This window comes from Hippopotamus amphibius, chromosome 1 (assembly GCF_030028045.1).
Source record: "Hippopotamus amphibius kiboko isolate mHipAmp2 chromosome 1, mHipAmp2.hap2, whole genome shotgun sequence".
Classification (NCBI taxonomy): Eukaryota; Metazoa; Chordata; class Mammalia; order Artiodactyla; family Hippopotamidae; genus Hippopotamus; species Hippopotamus amphibius.
Window position 1 is genome coordinate 182,271,030 of NC_080186.1, and position 14,796 is coordinate 182,285,825.

Sequence of the window (14,796 nt, forward strand, 5' to 3'; positions counted from 1 at the left end):
AGTATAAAAACATAAGACAGATCCCACAAACTAAATATAGAAACAAATCCCATTATATTATGAACATGTCTTCTAGATATCGTGTCAATGGAAGTTTGAGTTTAAAAACTTTTCAAATCAACCAACTATGGACAGCCACTATAATATTTACATTCTGAAATAATCCAAATGCCTAATCCTTCTAAGCAACAACATACAAGCACACACATAAATGAGTAAGGGCATAAATTCCATATACTGAACATTTACTTGGGAGACATTTAACATTCATATTACTCAGATACCTCATATAAGGAATGTGATTTAAATCCAATGGTTCTGTTTAACTATAGGATATTTCTGAAATCAAACTCTTTCATGTGAAGTCATATTTGAATCTCTCTCTGTCTCTCTCTCTTGTTTTCTCTCTCATTTTCTCCCTCCCTCCCCTCTCCCTTTCTCTCCTTTCCTCCCTCCCTTTCTGTCTGTCTTTCTCACTGGAAACAATAAACTACAGAGATTTCATTCATAAAAAATTTAACTGATATTATTTTCTGCATGCAACCATACTCACATTTATATATATCCACAGCACAAAATACTGTGCACTTTAGTCCAACTAATTCTATGACATAAAAATCTTATTGAGAAATTAACATATTTACAGAAAGAGAATGTAAAATTTGTTTTACATTCTGTTTTAAAATTTTAAGGATATTCATTTAGCACTCATTACAATTATTTTTATTCATGATCCGAATCTGTCTCCCACACTATGAAATGAATCATTAATCTGCAGTACAAAGAAAAGTACACAAAAACCTGAACTGTTATTAAATCATTAAACTCAGAGAAAAATTAAAGTGCACAGAGATGCTCATACTGGAATTGGCTGATATACTAGTACTAGCTCTATTTAAAATTTCTTTCCTGTATTATTTCCCAAGCAAAATATACTCATTATATTTTTTAAAAATGCCACATATTTAATTGAGTGTGGCTACTTTATTTTTATTAATGTAATTAATGAAGTCCTGTGTTCTAAGGTACACTCTGCATTTTGCATCCACAAATCCTTCTTGATACGTAAAAATGTCATCAACTATGTAAAAAATAAACAGGTCAGGCAATAAAGCAAAAATAGGACAGTAAAAACAATATGCTGTTCACTTTTGTTTACTTTAAAGCAAAAGTGTTCGTAATGATCTATTGGCTCATAGAACTAGATAATGTATATTAGAACATCAGTACTCAGAACAATGATCTTCCTTGGCTGTTATTTGTCTATGAAGCAATAAGCCGTATAATTTACAAGAAGAAAGCTACTGAATCCTTCAGAAAACACAACCTGGCAGTTTATCTTCAATGCAAAACAATGAGGTGGCAGGAGTGTGATAGAGAAACCAGTCTTCAAGAACATCATGTAAGGGAATCCAGCTGTGCTTGTATAGTCTCTAGCTGTTTACAAAGACACACACACAAGAAAAAAAAAAAAAAAGAGAGAGAAAGTTGGTGAAGGGAAAGAAATTCATATGAAGTGTTGTTTAGAAACATGCAAATAAAGGAAAAGAATGTAACTGGTAACTATGCACTTTAAATGCACTCACATAGCAATAAATATACAACAGAAAGTTTTTCTTTTTATGTGAAGATAATAGAATTCAAGCTTGCTAAGTTTTCAAATTTGTAAAAAAGGATTTCTAAACACTGCTGTTTAAAATGCACCCAGCTGTTTCATTTTAGGTTTTTAAGAGGGAGAGGGGCGGTAGAGGGGGACATTTTCCTGGATTACAAAATTACCATTTAAAAAGAAACATGAAATATCCTCAAATATAAATCTTTAAAGGTCTGGTATCTTCCTTTTCCCGTGGACCCAGAAATTAAAACATTTAACATTACCTATCTCTAAACTGCCAGTGTGGCTGGATACCACACAGTTTATTATTTAATGCTTTCCATTAAAACAGCAATCCTATTGCTTTAATTAAAACCATATCCATTTTCTTCCTGATTTAGTTTGTCAGATTTTCTTCATGTTGGCAAAGCTTCCTACTGTGAAACATAAGATGTTTAAAGAACTCAGCTCTGTAATGGGCATTTAAAAATAAAAATTCATAAAACGGAGGAAATATTGTGAAAAACCCCACCCATCAGAAATTATTTAAAAAATACAGACCTTGTTATAGAAGTCAAACAATTCCTTGTGACTGAATTCCACAAGAACTTTCTTCAGGCTCTATAAAGAAAAGAAAGAAAGAAAGAAAGAAATTTAGTTGTGTACAATTTACAATGCATTTTCCCCCTTCAGCTAGCCTCAGAATATGCCATATTATTCTCTGCGTGGTTTAAACACAAACAAAAAAAACCTACCTGCTCTACTCAACCCCACTGTTCCAAGAACTCAAAAATACATTTAATAACACTCCACTTTAGCAATAGGTTTCAGCTCTACAGGGGTATCTGTTCTTTACGTTGATCCCACAAAGGTTAATAAAATCTATGCCAACAAGAGAACAGTTTCATTACCTATTTTTTTCAAGACAGAGATAATACATGAGATTATATTTCATCTTTCTCAGCAGTCCATTGGAAATCTAGTAAATGCCATTACACAAAGCCACTGGAGGCAGCATATCTGACTGAACTCATCCAGCCATTAACGCCTCCCATCAGCACAGCTGCTGCCTCCAAGCATTAATCTAACAGTTACGATCTTAACATGCTGAGCCTGTTACCTTTTTTAATGTACACACTCAGCAAAAGTTAACAATTAATGCAACAGCTTCAAAGCTGGGACTTAAACCTGCTCCTTCCTTCCACCTCACATGCAACAGAGAAATCTTTATGGACGCTGCAGATGTGAAGTAATACTGTGTATGTACGCATGATGCTGTCGTAAAGTGCGACATTAACCCGACCCACCCCAACCCGCTTTTGGTTGATTTTGTAAACTGAGGAAACAAACCAGTTACTGAAAATTGTTCAAACATCTTTATTTTACTCCATGTACCTTTGGGAAGTGAAAGTTAATGAGGAGAGAATACCAAGAATGTGTTACCTGCTCTGACCATACTGCTGTGCTCACGTGACATACAACAGGCACCATGAATTAAAGAAGCGGAAAAGTGTTGCAAACAGACATTGATTCATGCACTTCATTGTCTATGGTCATTTCCAACAATGTATTAATTCCATTTCTCAGTTTCTATGCTCACTTTTTTTCTTTGTTTTAATGATTTCCACTTCTATTTACAAAGCCAACATTTTCAAAACAAGTTTTCTCCAGTTAACGTTAGGAGAGTCAATGGGGCTCTGCTCAGAAATGGCACCTCCCTTTTCATGAAGCCTAAGTACACAGGCTCAAATTCCTTTCTTCATTTGCTCTTATACACCCAGGTAAGTATTTACATTTTAAAATGAACAAAGAAGCTCACTGGTTTTAAAGCCTTATCCTTCACAAATGAGAAAAAACTATGACCTTTTCAAACCATATTAGAAAAATCAGTTAGTTAATTGGCCCGTATCATGAAACCTTCAAAGACTGAATCAGCATTATCTAGCAGTGCTATATTTCCTCCAGCAGTTAAAGGGAGATGATAAGCTTAGGTTTACCCTGGGGAAAAGCAAAGAAAGTTCATTTCTTTATGGCACCCCCCCCTCCCCAGCCAAAAGTTAGGAGAGATTGAAGACTGAATCAGTATGTGAACAACTGATCTGCTGTGCCCCGAGAGTAGCAGCCAAGCTACTAGGCTCTTGTTTCCTGTATTTCGCTTTGCTTTCTTTCAGAGTAGTGTTTTCTAAAACGTTACACTGAGGAAAGGGAAGGAAGGTAACTTTAAAAAAAATACTTCTTAAAATAACAGTAGCTAAAATAATGTGTGTGTGTGCATAAGTGTGTGTGTATATATACAGGTATGTTTATTTTATACGCACACACACACATCCATTCATAACAGTAATCTCTCGGTATCTGCGGGAGACTGGTTCCAGGACCTGATGTAGGTACTGAATTTTGTGGATGAAGTCCCATAACTGTCCCTCCAGATCTGTGGTTCCAAATCTGTAGATTCAAACAACTATGGATGATGTAGTGCCACAGTGTTTATTGAGAAAAATCCATGTGTAAGTGGACCTGCACAGTTCAAACCCATGTTGTTCAAAGGTCAACTAAATGTAGTGTCTTGCTTTTTACTGAAATACTTAGCCCCAAGAAGGAAAAAAACTGATACCAGATATAAAATTTCCTATGTTTTGCATAATAACGGGTAGCAATTATCATTATCATTTCCCATTCAACTCACAATGACTTAGAGAAGACCATGAGAATATGGAAGAGTATGGGAGTGGTTTTAAGTGTTTCGTGTCTACGTGTAGAGAGATTATTCTGGATTTTGAGAATCTATGTTTACCTAACAGGTGACCAGAGGCAGTTGCTTTTTAGCTTTAGAGAAGTAAGGATGGAGCTTAGATGTGTAGGATAAAAAGGAAACGGGGGGCTGGCCAGGAGCCACCTTTCCACATTGTCATATTCCGACATGGAACCCCACAGAGTCCAAAAGTTTTAAATTCAAATCTGTCCTTCCAGGACATTATAAAAGTACCTTATCAACAAAAAAGTATAGACCACATTTCACATGACGGTTTGGTAGCTTTATTTATGACTTTAAATTAAGAATGGACAATGGCCTCCATCTTTACTCTTCCTTCAGGTCCCACAAATATTAGGACTAGACCTGATCAAAATCTTTCCTGGGACTATACCATTTTTAGGAGGATAATATACTCTTAGCTTTCCTTGAGAATATAACCAGAAAGTCACAAATTTGCTTATCAAATGAGAATCAACTCTTTCACTTCATTGCTTATTCTTCAGAAAATGTATGGAAGGTTCAAATCACTATGTTGTACACCTAAAACTTAATACCACGTTATGTCAATTATATCTCAATTAAACAAAGACAAAAAAAGCCACCTGGGTATTTGGCTGAGGAAAAGGAGGAAACCATCAGGAGACTCTGAGATGCAAGATTCAGTTTTTAAAAGGGACTCCAGCCAGTGTGAATGATCTGGAAGCCTGGCTGGTGGTGGAATGCAAGGGCTGGGGGTGGGGGACAAATAAGTAGGAACAGCTCTTTTCTTGATAGGTTTCCTGGCAGTTCCCCCAGCTGAAGGGGGTGCAACCAGATTGCCCATGAGTACCCTGGACTGACAGGCGTGATCTGATTTTTAAAAGAAGAAAAAAAAAGACAAGAGACTTGAACAGGTACTTGCCAGAAGAGGATGTCCAAACAGACAAAAACATATGATAATAGATGCTGGAAGGGGTGAACTTTTGTATAACTATCCTGGACACTTGTCTGGCATTATTTACTAATGCTGAATATATACACACACCTAAGTATTAATATTGAACTCAAAAGAAATGTACACATTTGGGCACCACAAGATAGGTATAAGAATATTGATAGCATCATGAGTCAAAAGAACCAAAAGTGAAAGTAACCAAAATTTCTTTCAACAGAATAATATATAAGTAAATTATAGTACAGTAATACAATGAAATGTTATATAAACACAACAATAAACTACAGTCAAATACAGTATCATGCATGACTAACAAAAGAATGTTGAACATCAGGGGTGGACACAGAAGAACATGTATGATTAATTTCATGCATATGAAGATTTAAAAAAACAACAGAAAAGGTTTTAGAGACAAATGCTTAGGTGGTAAAACTATAAAGTAAAGCAACAAAAATATTACCAGAAACATCAGAATACTAATCACCTCTGGGTGACTGGAGAGAGGAGTCAATAATTGGCAGGAGGCATAAGAGAGACTTCTGATTTCTTCTTCTTCTTATTATTATAAATTAGGCAATAATTTATTTCTTGATCTTGGTGATGGATAAAAGGGTGTTTTTTTTTTTTTTGACAAATTACTGTGCTATTTTTCTATATGTGTGCTGTATTTCCCCAATTAAAAAAAATGGCAGTTATGTGTTATATTCACTTATTTTTATTCAATAAATTTTTATTAAAGGTCTACACGGTCTGTTCTAGGTGCCACGTAAATAAAAAAGAGCAACAGAAATCAAAATCCCCCACGTTCTAGTTGAAGAAAACAGACAAAATACAAGAAACGTAATAAAAACAATAATAATAAAATCATCATAATAATGCACAACATACATATGGAAATGTCTGTTGGTGGTAAGTGCCTGGAAGAAAAATAAAGCAGGGAGAGGGAATGTGTGTTTAGGTGTAGTTAGCTGGAGATTCAAGGTTAGGTGTTCAAAAAGGGTCTCAATGAAATGATAACATTTGAGTTAAGATTTAAAAGAAGTGAAGGAATAAAAAAAAAAAAAACCCACAGAATAGGAGAAAATATATGTGAATCATTATCTAATAAGACTATAGTACCCAGAAAATATAAAAAACTCCTATAATTCAACCACAAAAAGACAAACCCATGTGGGTGGGCCCTAATCCAGTATGACTACTGTCCTTATAAGAAGAGATTAGGACACAGACACACACAAAGGAATGACCATATGAGGACACTGGAGGAAGATGGCCATCTATAAACCAAGGAGAGAGGCCTTAGAAGAAACCAGTCCTGATAATATCTTGATCTCAAACTTCTAGCCTCCAGAACTGTCAGGAAATGAATTTCTGTTATTTAAGCCACCCAGTCTGTCGTACTGTGGTACTGGCAGTCCTAGCAAACTAATATAGGCGCCATCATCTCTTGAGATGGACAGAAGAGAAGATCTTCAAGAGCAATGGAAAGCCATTGGGGAATTTTAAGAATGATGTAACTGTATTTACATATTAGCAACTCACTTTGGCTTTTATTTGTAAATGGATTAGAGCTGGACAAACTAGGTGTGGAGAAACTAGTTAGAGGAGGCTATACTGCATTTGTCTAGGCAAAAGACAGCGACCTGATCTAACGTGATGGAAACACACATCACATGAGATGTGTGCTGTGATAGAGAAAAGTGAAAAAACTTGAAAAATGGTTTACAGGTGGAAGAGAGTGCATTTAGTGACAGATTCGAATTGGGGGAGGAGGTGAAGGAATAGGAGGAGTCAAGAATGACTCTCGGGTTTCCAGCAAGAGAAACAGATGGATGCAACTGAGACAGGAAACTCTAGATTTGAAGAATCAAAAGTGCAGTTTCAGACACAATTAGCTTGATATATCTATGATATTTCCCTGAAAATATGTGAAATAAGCCTGGAGAGCCAGAAAAGGAAATTCGATAAGAGATATACATTTGAGAGTTACTGATATACTGCTATTTAAAACTGAATGGGACTGCCCAGGAGAAGAACGCAGTATGAAAAGAAAGGGCAGCCTGGGACTGAACCCTTCGGAACTCCAATATTTAGGGTAAGTAGGTGTTCCATAAATGATGTGTATCACCAGATTCACAAATGTTTTCTGCATGGTATGTGGAAATGTATGGCATTTTATTACATGAGACAAAATATTTTAGTAAGTTGGCACACAGGCAATAACATTGGGTGGCTTGCCTTCAGTGTTCCATTTTCTAGTAAGACCCATTAAAGTCACTAATATTGTTAACTAAATATACACAGACTAGAAGATTTACTCTCTTTCTTCTGCCTTATAGCAACCAAGAACCCATTTAGGATAATTCATTACTTATGTTGTCGAAGCTGGTCTCATGCATTAATACAACACAGACTTTCTGTACCCTATCTGAAAACATTGCAAAGTGAAAATGAAAGTGCAAAGATTAACATTCTGCCAATCTCTTAAAAGAGAAGAAAGATGTATTTGTTCACCCATTTCTTTTGTTTTTAATTCGTAATCCTGTCTACGAGTACCTGGATAACGTTGCACATACCCATTAGCAAAATTCCCATGGAAATAGAATTTAGTAAGGTCTTCACAGGGGTCTAACTTGATGAAAGCTGACAGTAAAAATATCATTTGCTTTCCCATTGCTTAGAAACTAGGAACACATATACATTTTCCAAGAGAGAAATGCATTAGCCTTATCACAAATTATCTAAGCAGAAATAACCTCTAAATAACATAGTTACAAACTAGATAAGAATTAAACCAAATTTAATTGCTTAGCTTTTAAAATTAAGTAGGATATCAGAATTAGAAACCATACAATTATCTTTTCATCTAGAAAATCAGGAGTAGAGGATTCCAGTAAAAGAAAAACTACTAATCTCTTGTCCCAGTTAAATCCAAAAATAATTTGCTAAGGACTTAAAGAGGAAGTTTTCTCCTTTTCAGTCACAGAAATGAAGGATAGATATAAAATTTAAATAACATTTGAAGTTCTACTGAATGGGTTTATAAAACAAAAATCAAGCACCACTTATTAAATAAATACATCTCTGAATTATATTCTCTACAACTACAACTATATACATAGTTATAGATCGTTGTAAAAATATTCCAGTATTTCTATTATTATTTGTTGACTATCTTCACTATTATTGAATAGTCAGTGAAACTCTACTCATATATATGAGCATTAACCATTTCTGCCATCCTTAATATTCAGTTATTCAACAAACACTGAAACAGTACTGAAACAGAGATGAATAAGCCACAGGAAGGAGTATACCCTTGACGAAAGAAAGATCCTTTTCTAGTTAGGCAGGTTGCCTTTTACTGCTAAGCTTCCAACTATAAGAAGAATGTGCATGGAACAGTGAGAAAGGATTCTCTTGCCATTGTCAGATGAATGGAATTAATCCTAGCACTAAAAGGGGTAACAGATGTTACTACCAGCTCTGATTCGGAGGATGCCAGCTTAAGAAGGTGCAAGCAAAACATTCTAGGTAGAGGAAAAGAGCAACTTTCCATTTTTTTGCGAGGTGGTTGAACTGACTACACAATCTCCCAAGGTTCTTTTCAATTCTGTGACTCAAGGATGTTGAAAGGCGCATCTCTATAAGCAAAGTAAACTGGGGAACGGAAGTAGTTAAAGGACCACAAAATGCCAGTAAGAAAGAGCTTTAGCAATAATCTAGTTCAATTGTCTTATTTAATAGGTGAGAAAAATAGTCTCAAAGATGAACTAAATCATATAAAGTATACAGCAATGGAACTAGTCATTGTTCTTTCCAATGCATTATTATGGTAACTCAAAACAGCACTTTCACCTGAGTATCAAGCTAATTTATACAGAAAAGTTTCTCCCCATGAATTTGCACAATTACTTCCCTTCTCTAACTCATTATACACAGAAATACATAAAAGCTTTGCTGAGGGTAAATAGTTTGATAAATATGGCTGTTGAGGTGCCAAGTAAGAGACGTAAAATGTGAGGTTAAAGCATTAACTTTCTCAAAAATTTTCAGAAAAAAATATAAGTGACTCTCTTTGTCTCAGTTAATTTTTTTTAAAAAAAGCTACTGTGAAAATTTCACAAAAGTTAACATAATACAATTGCCATGCTTAAAATTCTAATTTCAAACATACAAACAAAACTATGTTAGCCCAATGAATATACTACATCACACAGAGAAACAGAGCAAGGAAATTACTACTTTCACCTGAATATGGAGCTGATTTCTGTTGCTCCCTCAAGCCCTGTGATTTCAAAAACTCTTCATGAAAATATTGTCCATCCTAGCAGGCTCCAAAACCTCACAGGCATTGCCCCTGCTATTTGGGGAGGACAGTGGGCAAACTGAGCTCATACAAAAGTTTGATAGACATTATAAAAGGACAACTGCAACAAACACATGGAATACAAGCCACAAAAGGCATTTCCCCAGGGTCAAATCAACCAAATTATAACTTGTCTTTTTTTCAATTTTTGAAAAGTACAGTTTGACAAAATGCTTATCTGTTTAAGAATACAGGCAGTATATAAACAGCAAAAGCAAATTTCAAGCTCATCAGCATGGCATTCAAGACTTCCAAAACCTGACCCATGACTCCACCTATGCCTTCATCTCCTAATGCCCTCCTAACGACTGCACGCATCAGCAGTACCAGTAGCATCCTGCAAACTTCAGGTCTTTGTTCCTGCTGTTCCCTGTCTTCTCCCAGTAATGCTTCCAACGGCTCCTGTGTGTGCATGGACACGCACACATGCACACATATCAGCTACTTCATTTGGCCGGAGCCTTCAATACGCAGCACCCTATGTATGTCTCTGTCCTTGCCTTTCCCTATTACACTGTATGGAATTACTTACATTTGTATCACTGATGGTAGGCTCTTCAAGGGAGGGGCTAGCCTTTGTTTTCTTTACTGTAATCTAATACCCTAGTACGGTACTTGATCATAGTACTTAATAACAATATATGGTCATTGAGCTTAATTTTAAGAATTTAAATATGTTCCCTCTCACCCCACCGGGGGGAAAATATTATATATGGAGAGCAACAGAATAAATGGATTATGTCTAACTGACGACAAGGTTTTCAAAGTATTCTATAGCATTCGTTCCAATGCTGACAGTAGCGTTACATGTCTTATAACTCTCGCTTACTCCGTAAATATGTGGGCTAAGTAGTACAATTAAACTCTAAGTATTGATTCTCTAGTTAGCTTGAAAAATGACTTCTCATACTTGAAGGTCCCTGCCTCAAACTGGTGAAAGCTGAAGATTTGAGGTTTTGTACATACTTAGCTTAAAACACAGTAGTTGTGGCTGTCAACATAACAATAAACTATTTTTGGCCAGAAACCTTTATTCAATATAAAAATTGTGTAAAAGTGTGTCTGCAATATTGTCACTAAATGTTTAATCAGGGATATATACTTCAGCTATTCAAACACTTACTCTGTATATGCTCTTCTCATTCTGGCTAAAACATTATTCTTTTGTAGACAAAACAATATGCTTGGCAGTCATATCATCACCATATTTTCTGTCCTTTTAAAAATTAACAGTGTGCTATGCATGAGCAGATCACAAACTTGGAGCCAATCAAAATGCACCTCCTATAGTATTCATTAACTATAATTTACTATGTGTATGCTGATATGTCATTATGATTTTCAGCTTTGGTACTGAAATATTTAGCTATGGTTGCTGAATATAATCAGCAAGATAAGAGGTTCTGAATATGATTACATGAAGCTCCTTAAATACAGTGAAAAATTATGTTAAGAAGAGCACTGACAGCAAAAAATGGAGCTTTTTTCCTGTAATAAATATTATAGGTGATGCTATCTTTTCCTGAAAATTATACTTTATTCTAATTATAAGTACTTATCTGATTACTGAAGCATTATCATTACAGATTTAGGAATAGCTGCATTACTTAACTTCTCAAAACATGTGTTAGTATCCTAGCTGAGGGATTCCGGGTAAACTACAGATACCAAATTGAAGTCATACTATGTTTTCAGTGTGTAGTTTCAAAGACTATGAGCTCAGAGTTCAAGTTTGGGTTTCTTCTTTGTTCATAAAATCAGTTTACTGTACTCATAGTAAACTCATAGAAATTTGGACAGTGTGTGTGTACTTTCAAGAGCTATTTTGCATCCTAAATTAAACTACCTAATGTAATTCGCAGTGTTAAGGAAAAAGCAATTAAAGACATGTTGGTTTAATTTTTTTCCATATTGTGCTGTCAGGTCAGTCTTCAAGGATAAGAGAACCAATATGTGCACTAAATGAGTATCAATTTCACAATTTAGTTACAATTTACACTTCTTATCAGCTAACTGGAAGCTCTGTTCCTATAAAAAAAAAAAAAAAAAGAGTAAGTTCAACATTTGCTCCACCTTATGGAGGGCACTGAACTTACCATGTAAAAAAATCCACCATTAACCTGTAGCATAATAATAGGAAACCCCCTATTTTACTCTCAACACATGTGGACCCAAAGTCCTAAAGACAGGCAGGTACAATTACTAATTTGATTATGGGCTGACTTAAGGCAGTAACCATCTAGAAGAAATTGTTAACTTGTAATCATGTTGTTCCATTACAAATTTTTAAATTGTAATGGTGACAGATGAAGCCTGCGCTCATTTCTCCCATCCACATTAGTTCCCTGCTAACCTAATTACCTGATTATAATTTGCAAATTCCTCTTGGAATCATCAAATGTACTAAAAATGCATATTCTAAAAAAGAAATGGTTCTAACAAGTTGATATTCTTCTATAATTCTGAATATAACTGGAGCTCATAAATAAGATTTTCATTTTACATTTAAAATGTAGTGTCTGGGGCATGCTACTATGAATTCAAAACAGATAGCACTGGGTGACAGTTCAGTCTGTACTATGGTACTTGAGTAAAAGGGTGGCATGTGGGTTTAATTTTTAATTTAGGAAAAATAATAACATTGGAGAATTTAACTTACAGTATTTTAACTGCCTTATGAGGATCATACACCCAACTCACCCATTTAAAGTGTATAATTCAATGGTTTTTAGTATATTCACAGAACTGTACAACTATCACCACAAATACTTTTAGAGCATTTTCATCACCCCAAAAAGAAACCATATGCCCTTTAGCTATCATCCACCAACCCTCCTAACTAACTCCTTGTCCCAACCAGCAATCTACTCTCCATGCCTATAAATTTGCCTATTCTGGACATAATATAAAATTTAAATAGATCCCTAATGCACACTAATACTTAAAGAATAGGTTATAAAAAATGTGGAGCTTTGCAAAAACAGAACCTAAAGAATGCTCTGAGAGGTCCAATTAAAAACTAGAAAACTGCTATCATGGACCCTAAAGAAAGACAAGAGTTTTAAGAAGGAAGGAGTGATTCAAGTGTCAAAGGCTCCCCAAAACCAACTGAGAAAAGGACGGTTAAGTTTTTATTTTAGATTCAATGACAAGGAGAATGCTACTGACATTGACAGAAGTATTTTTGGTGGATTGACGGAGAAGCCAACACTGGTGGGTTAAAGAGATGAGTGTAAATTGAGGAATTCAAATGAATGTAGACCAGGGTTGGTAAACTATAGACAACAGCCTAAATCTGGCTTGCCGTCAGTGTTTATAAAGGTTTATTGGAACACAGTTACACTCATTTGTTTAAGTATTATCTGTGGTTGCTTTTGTGTTACAATAGTGAGGTTGTACAGCCTGTATGCTTTTAAAAAATATTTACTACTTGGCCCTTCGCAAAAGAAAAGTTTGCCAACCCCTATTGTACACAGACGTTTCAAAATATTAGTTCTACTTAACGAAAGTGACCTAATCAGCATTCACATTCCACATTTATGTTCACTACTACCAGTTTAAAAGGACCTGTTGTTTATACGTAAGTGCAAGTAAGTAAAATCAGCTGTATTGATACGGCATAATTACTCATCTCAAGGTTGAAATTTCAGGCCCTTTTCACTATTGTTGGATGCACTGCTGTCTTATAGGAAAGTCTAGAGACAGCTGCAGAGGCTGTGAGATCATATCTTTGGAATAAAAAGAATAAATACATCACTCAGCAGCTCATATTTATATAAATTTTCAAATGACAGTAAGGTATTATATCATGAAAACTTCCTTAAAATAAGAAAAATGTGATTTTAAAATTGGTATTTTTTAAAAAGTAAATTGTGCCTCAAGCTTTATCTTTTTTCTAAAGTTTATTAATAAAAAATGCTTTTCTGAATTAGTTCCAAGCATTTTATTTTAATGAATTATATATTCATGTGAAGTCCATAAAAGATTTGTTTGCATGTCAATTTTAAAACTCTAGTTCATCTACAAAAAGAAATAAAAAGCCAAAGGTTTGAATCAGAAACATTAAAACTGGGCTGTTCAGCTCTTGCTGATTATATGTGGTCTTTGCCTGGAATGACTCATAATATAATAAAGCTACACAATTTGGTTTAACATTTTGTATCTGTTGATGATTAGAGAGGCTACATGCCTCTCTAGGCTAGTCATTAATATTAATAAGTTTTGTGACCTAGGCCAAGTTAATAAAACAAACCTTTAAATAACCTATTAAAAAGTTCTCAATAATAATTTTGAACTTGAGGTTGCTTTATATAATTTCTAGAATTTTATAGTGCTAGAAAATAAACAAGGGTTTCAAAGACATTTCCTAACCTGGATGGGAAAAAAAATGACGGAATGGTAAAAGTATCCATCAAACATCACTTTTTGATTACAGGTCACATAGGGCTGCTTCAAAATCACAGATTAATGGAAAAGGGAATTAAGACATATATTATTCCATAGATGACTGGAATGCAACTTAATTTAAGAACAGGTTAAATTTGTGTAACCCCAACGTGTTACAAGTAATTTTTATTTTCAAGTCAGATCTGCGTTAACAAATATAAAATTGATAAGGTCGGTGGGATTTACCCAAATAGTTGTGAAAAAAGTACTCAGTTATGTCACAGAGTTGGGAAAAGTCAATGATTTTGTAAAAATACAGACTGTTTGCATGGAGCAGTGTTATTTAAAGTGGACTGAAATAATGATTTAAGGGTTTTTCTTTTAGATGTTTATGAAGATACTGGCTTAAATAAACGTTTGCAGAAACTTGTAGAAGCAGCCAAGGACTATGTTGCATATCAAAACTCTTCCAAATAGACAAAGGCTCCTTCTAGATGGGCCAGACTAATTGGAAAACAGTATTATTGGAAACAGAGCTAACTGATGCCCCTCTTAAAAGACAATCTTCCACGTGGGTGGCTTAGGAGTAAGAACCATATTATTGGTCATGCTCTCAGTTTGGCCTTGGTTTGAAATGTTAGCCTAGTTCATGGAAAGCACTTGTATTTATTCAGCAGTAACTACATCTGAGATAGATTCTAAAGTATATGAAATGCATTAAGCGGTATTAGTAATACACCTACACTTTCATTTGGGGA

The 14,796-nt window shown here is 34.9% G+C and overlaps 1 protein-coding gene across 3 annotated transcripts in view; it reads right to left on the bottom strand.

Moving 5' to 3' along the window:
* Positions 1-228: 228 nt before the first annotated feature.
* Positions 229-14,796, bottom strand: part of COMMD10 (COMM domain containing 10) — a 180,383-nt gene continuing 165,815 nt past the window's right edge. For all 3 annotated transcript variants that reach the window (XM_057736993.1, XM_057736987.1, XM_057736990.1), the window contains 2 exons: positions 2,156-2,215; positions 229-1,437 (listed from right to left, as the gene is read on the bottom strand). In XM_057736993.1, the coding sequence (XP_057592976.1) occupies positions 1,399-1,437; positions 2,156-2,215 (99 nt within the window). In that variant the 3' untranslated portion in view covers positions 229-1,398. The remainder of the gene's footprint in view (positions 1,438-2,155; positions 2,216-14,796) is intronic.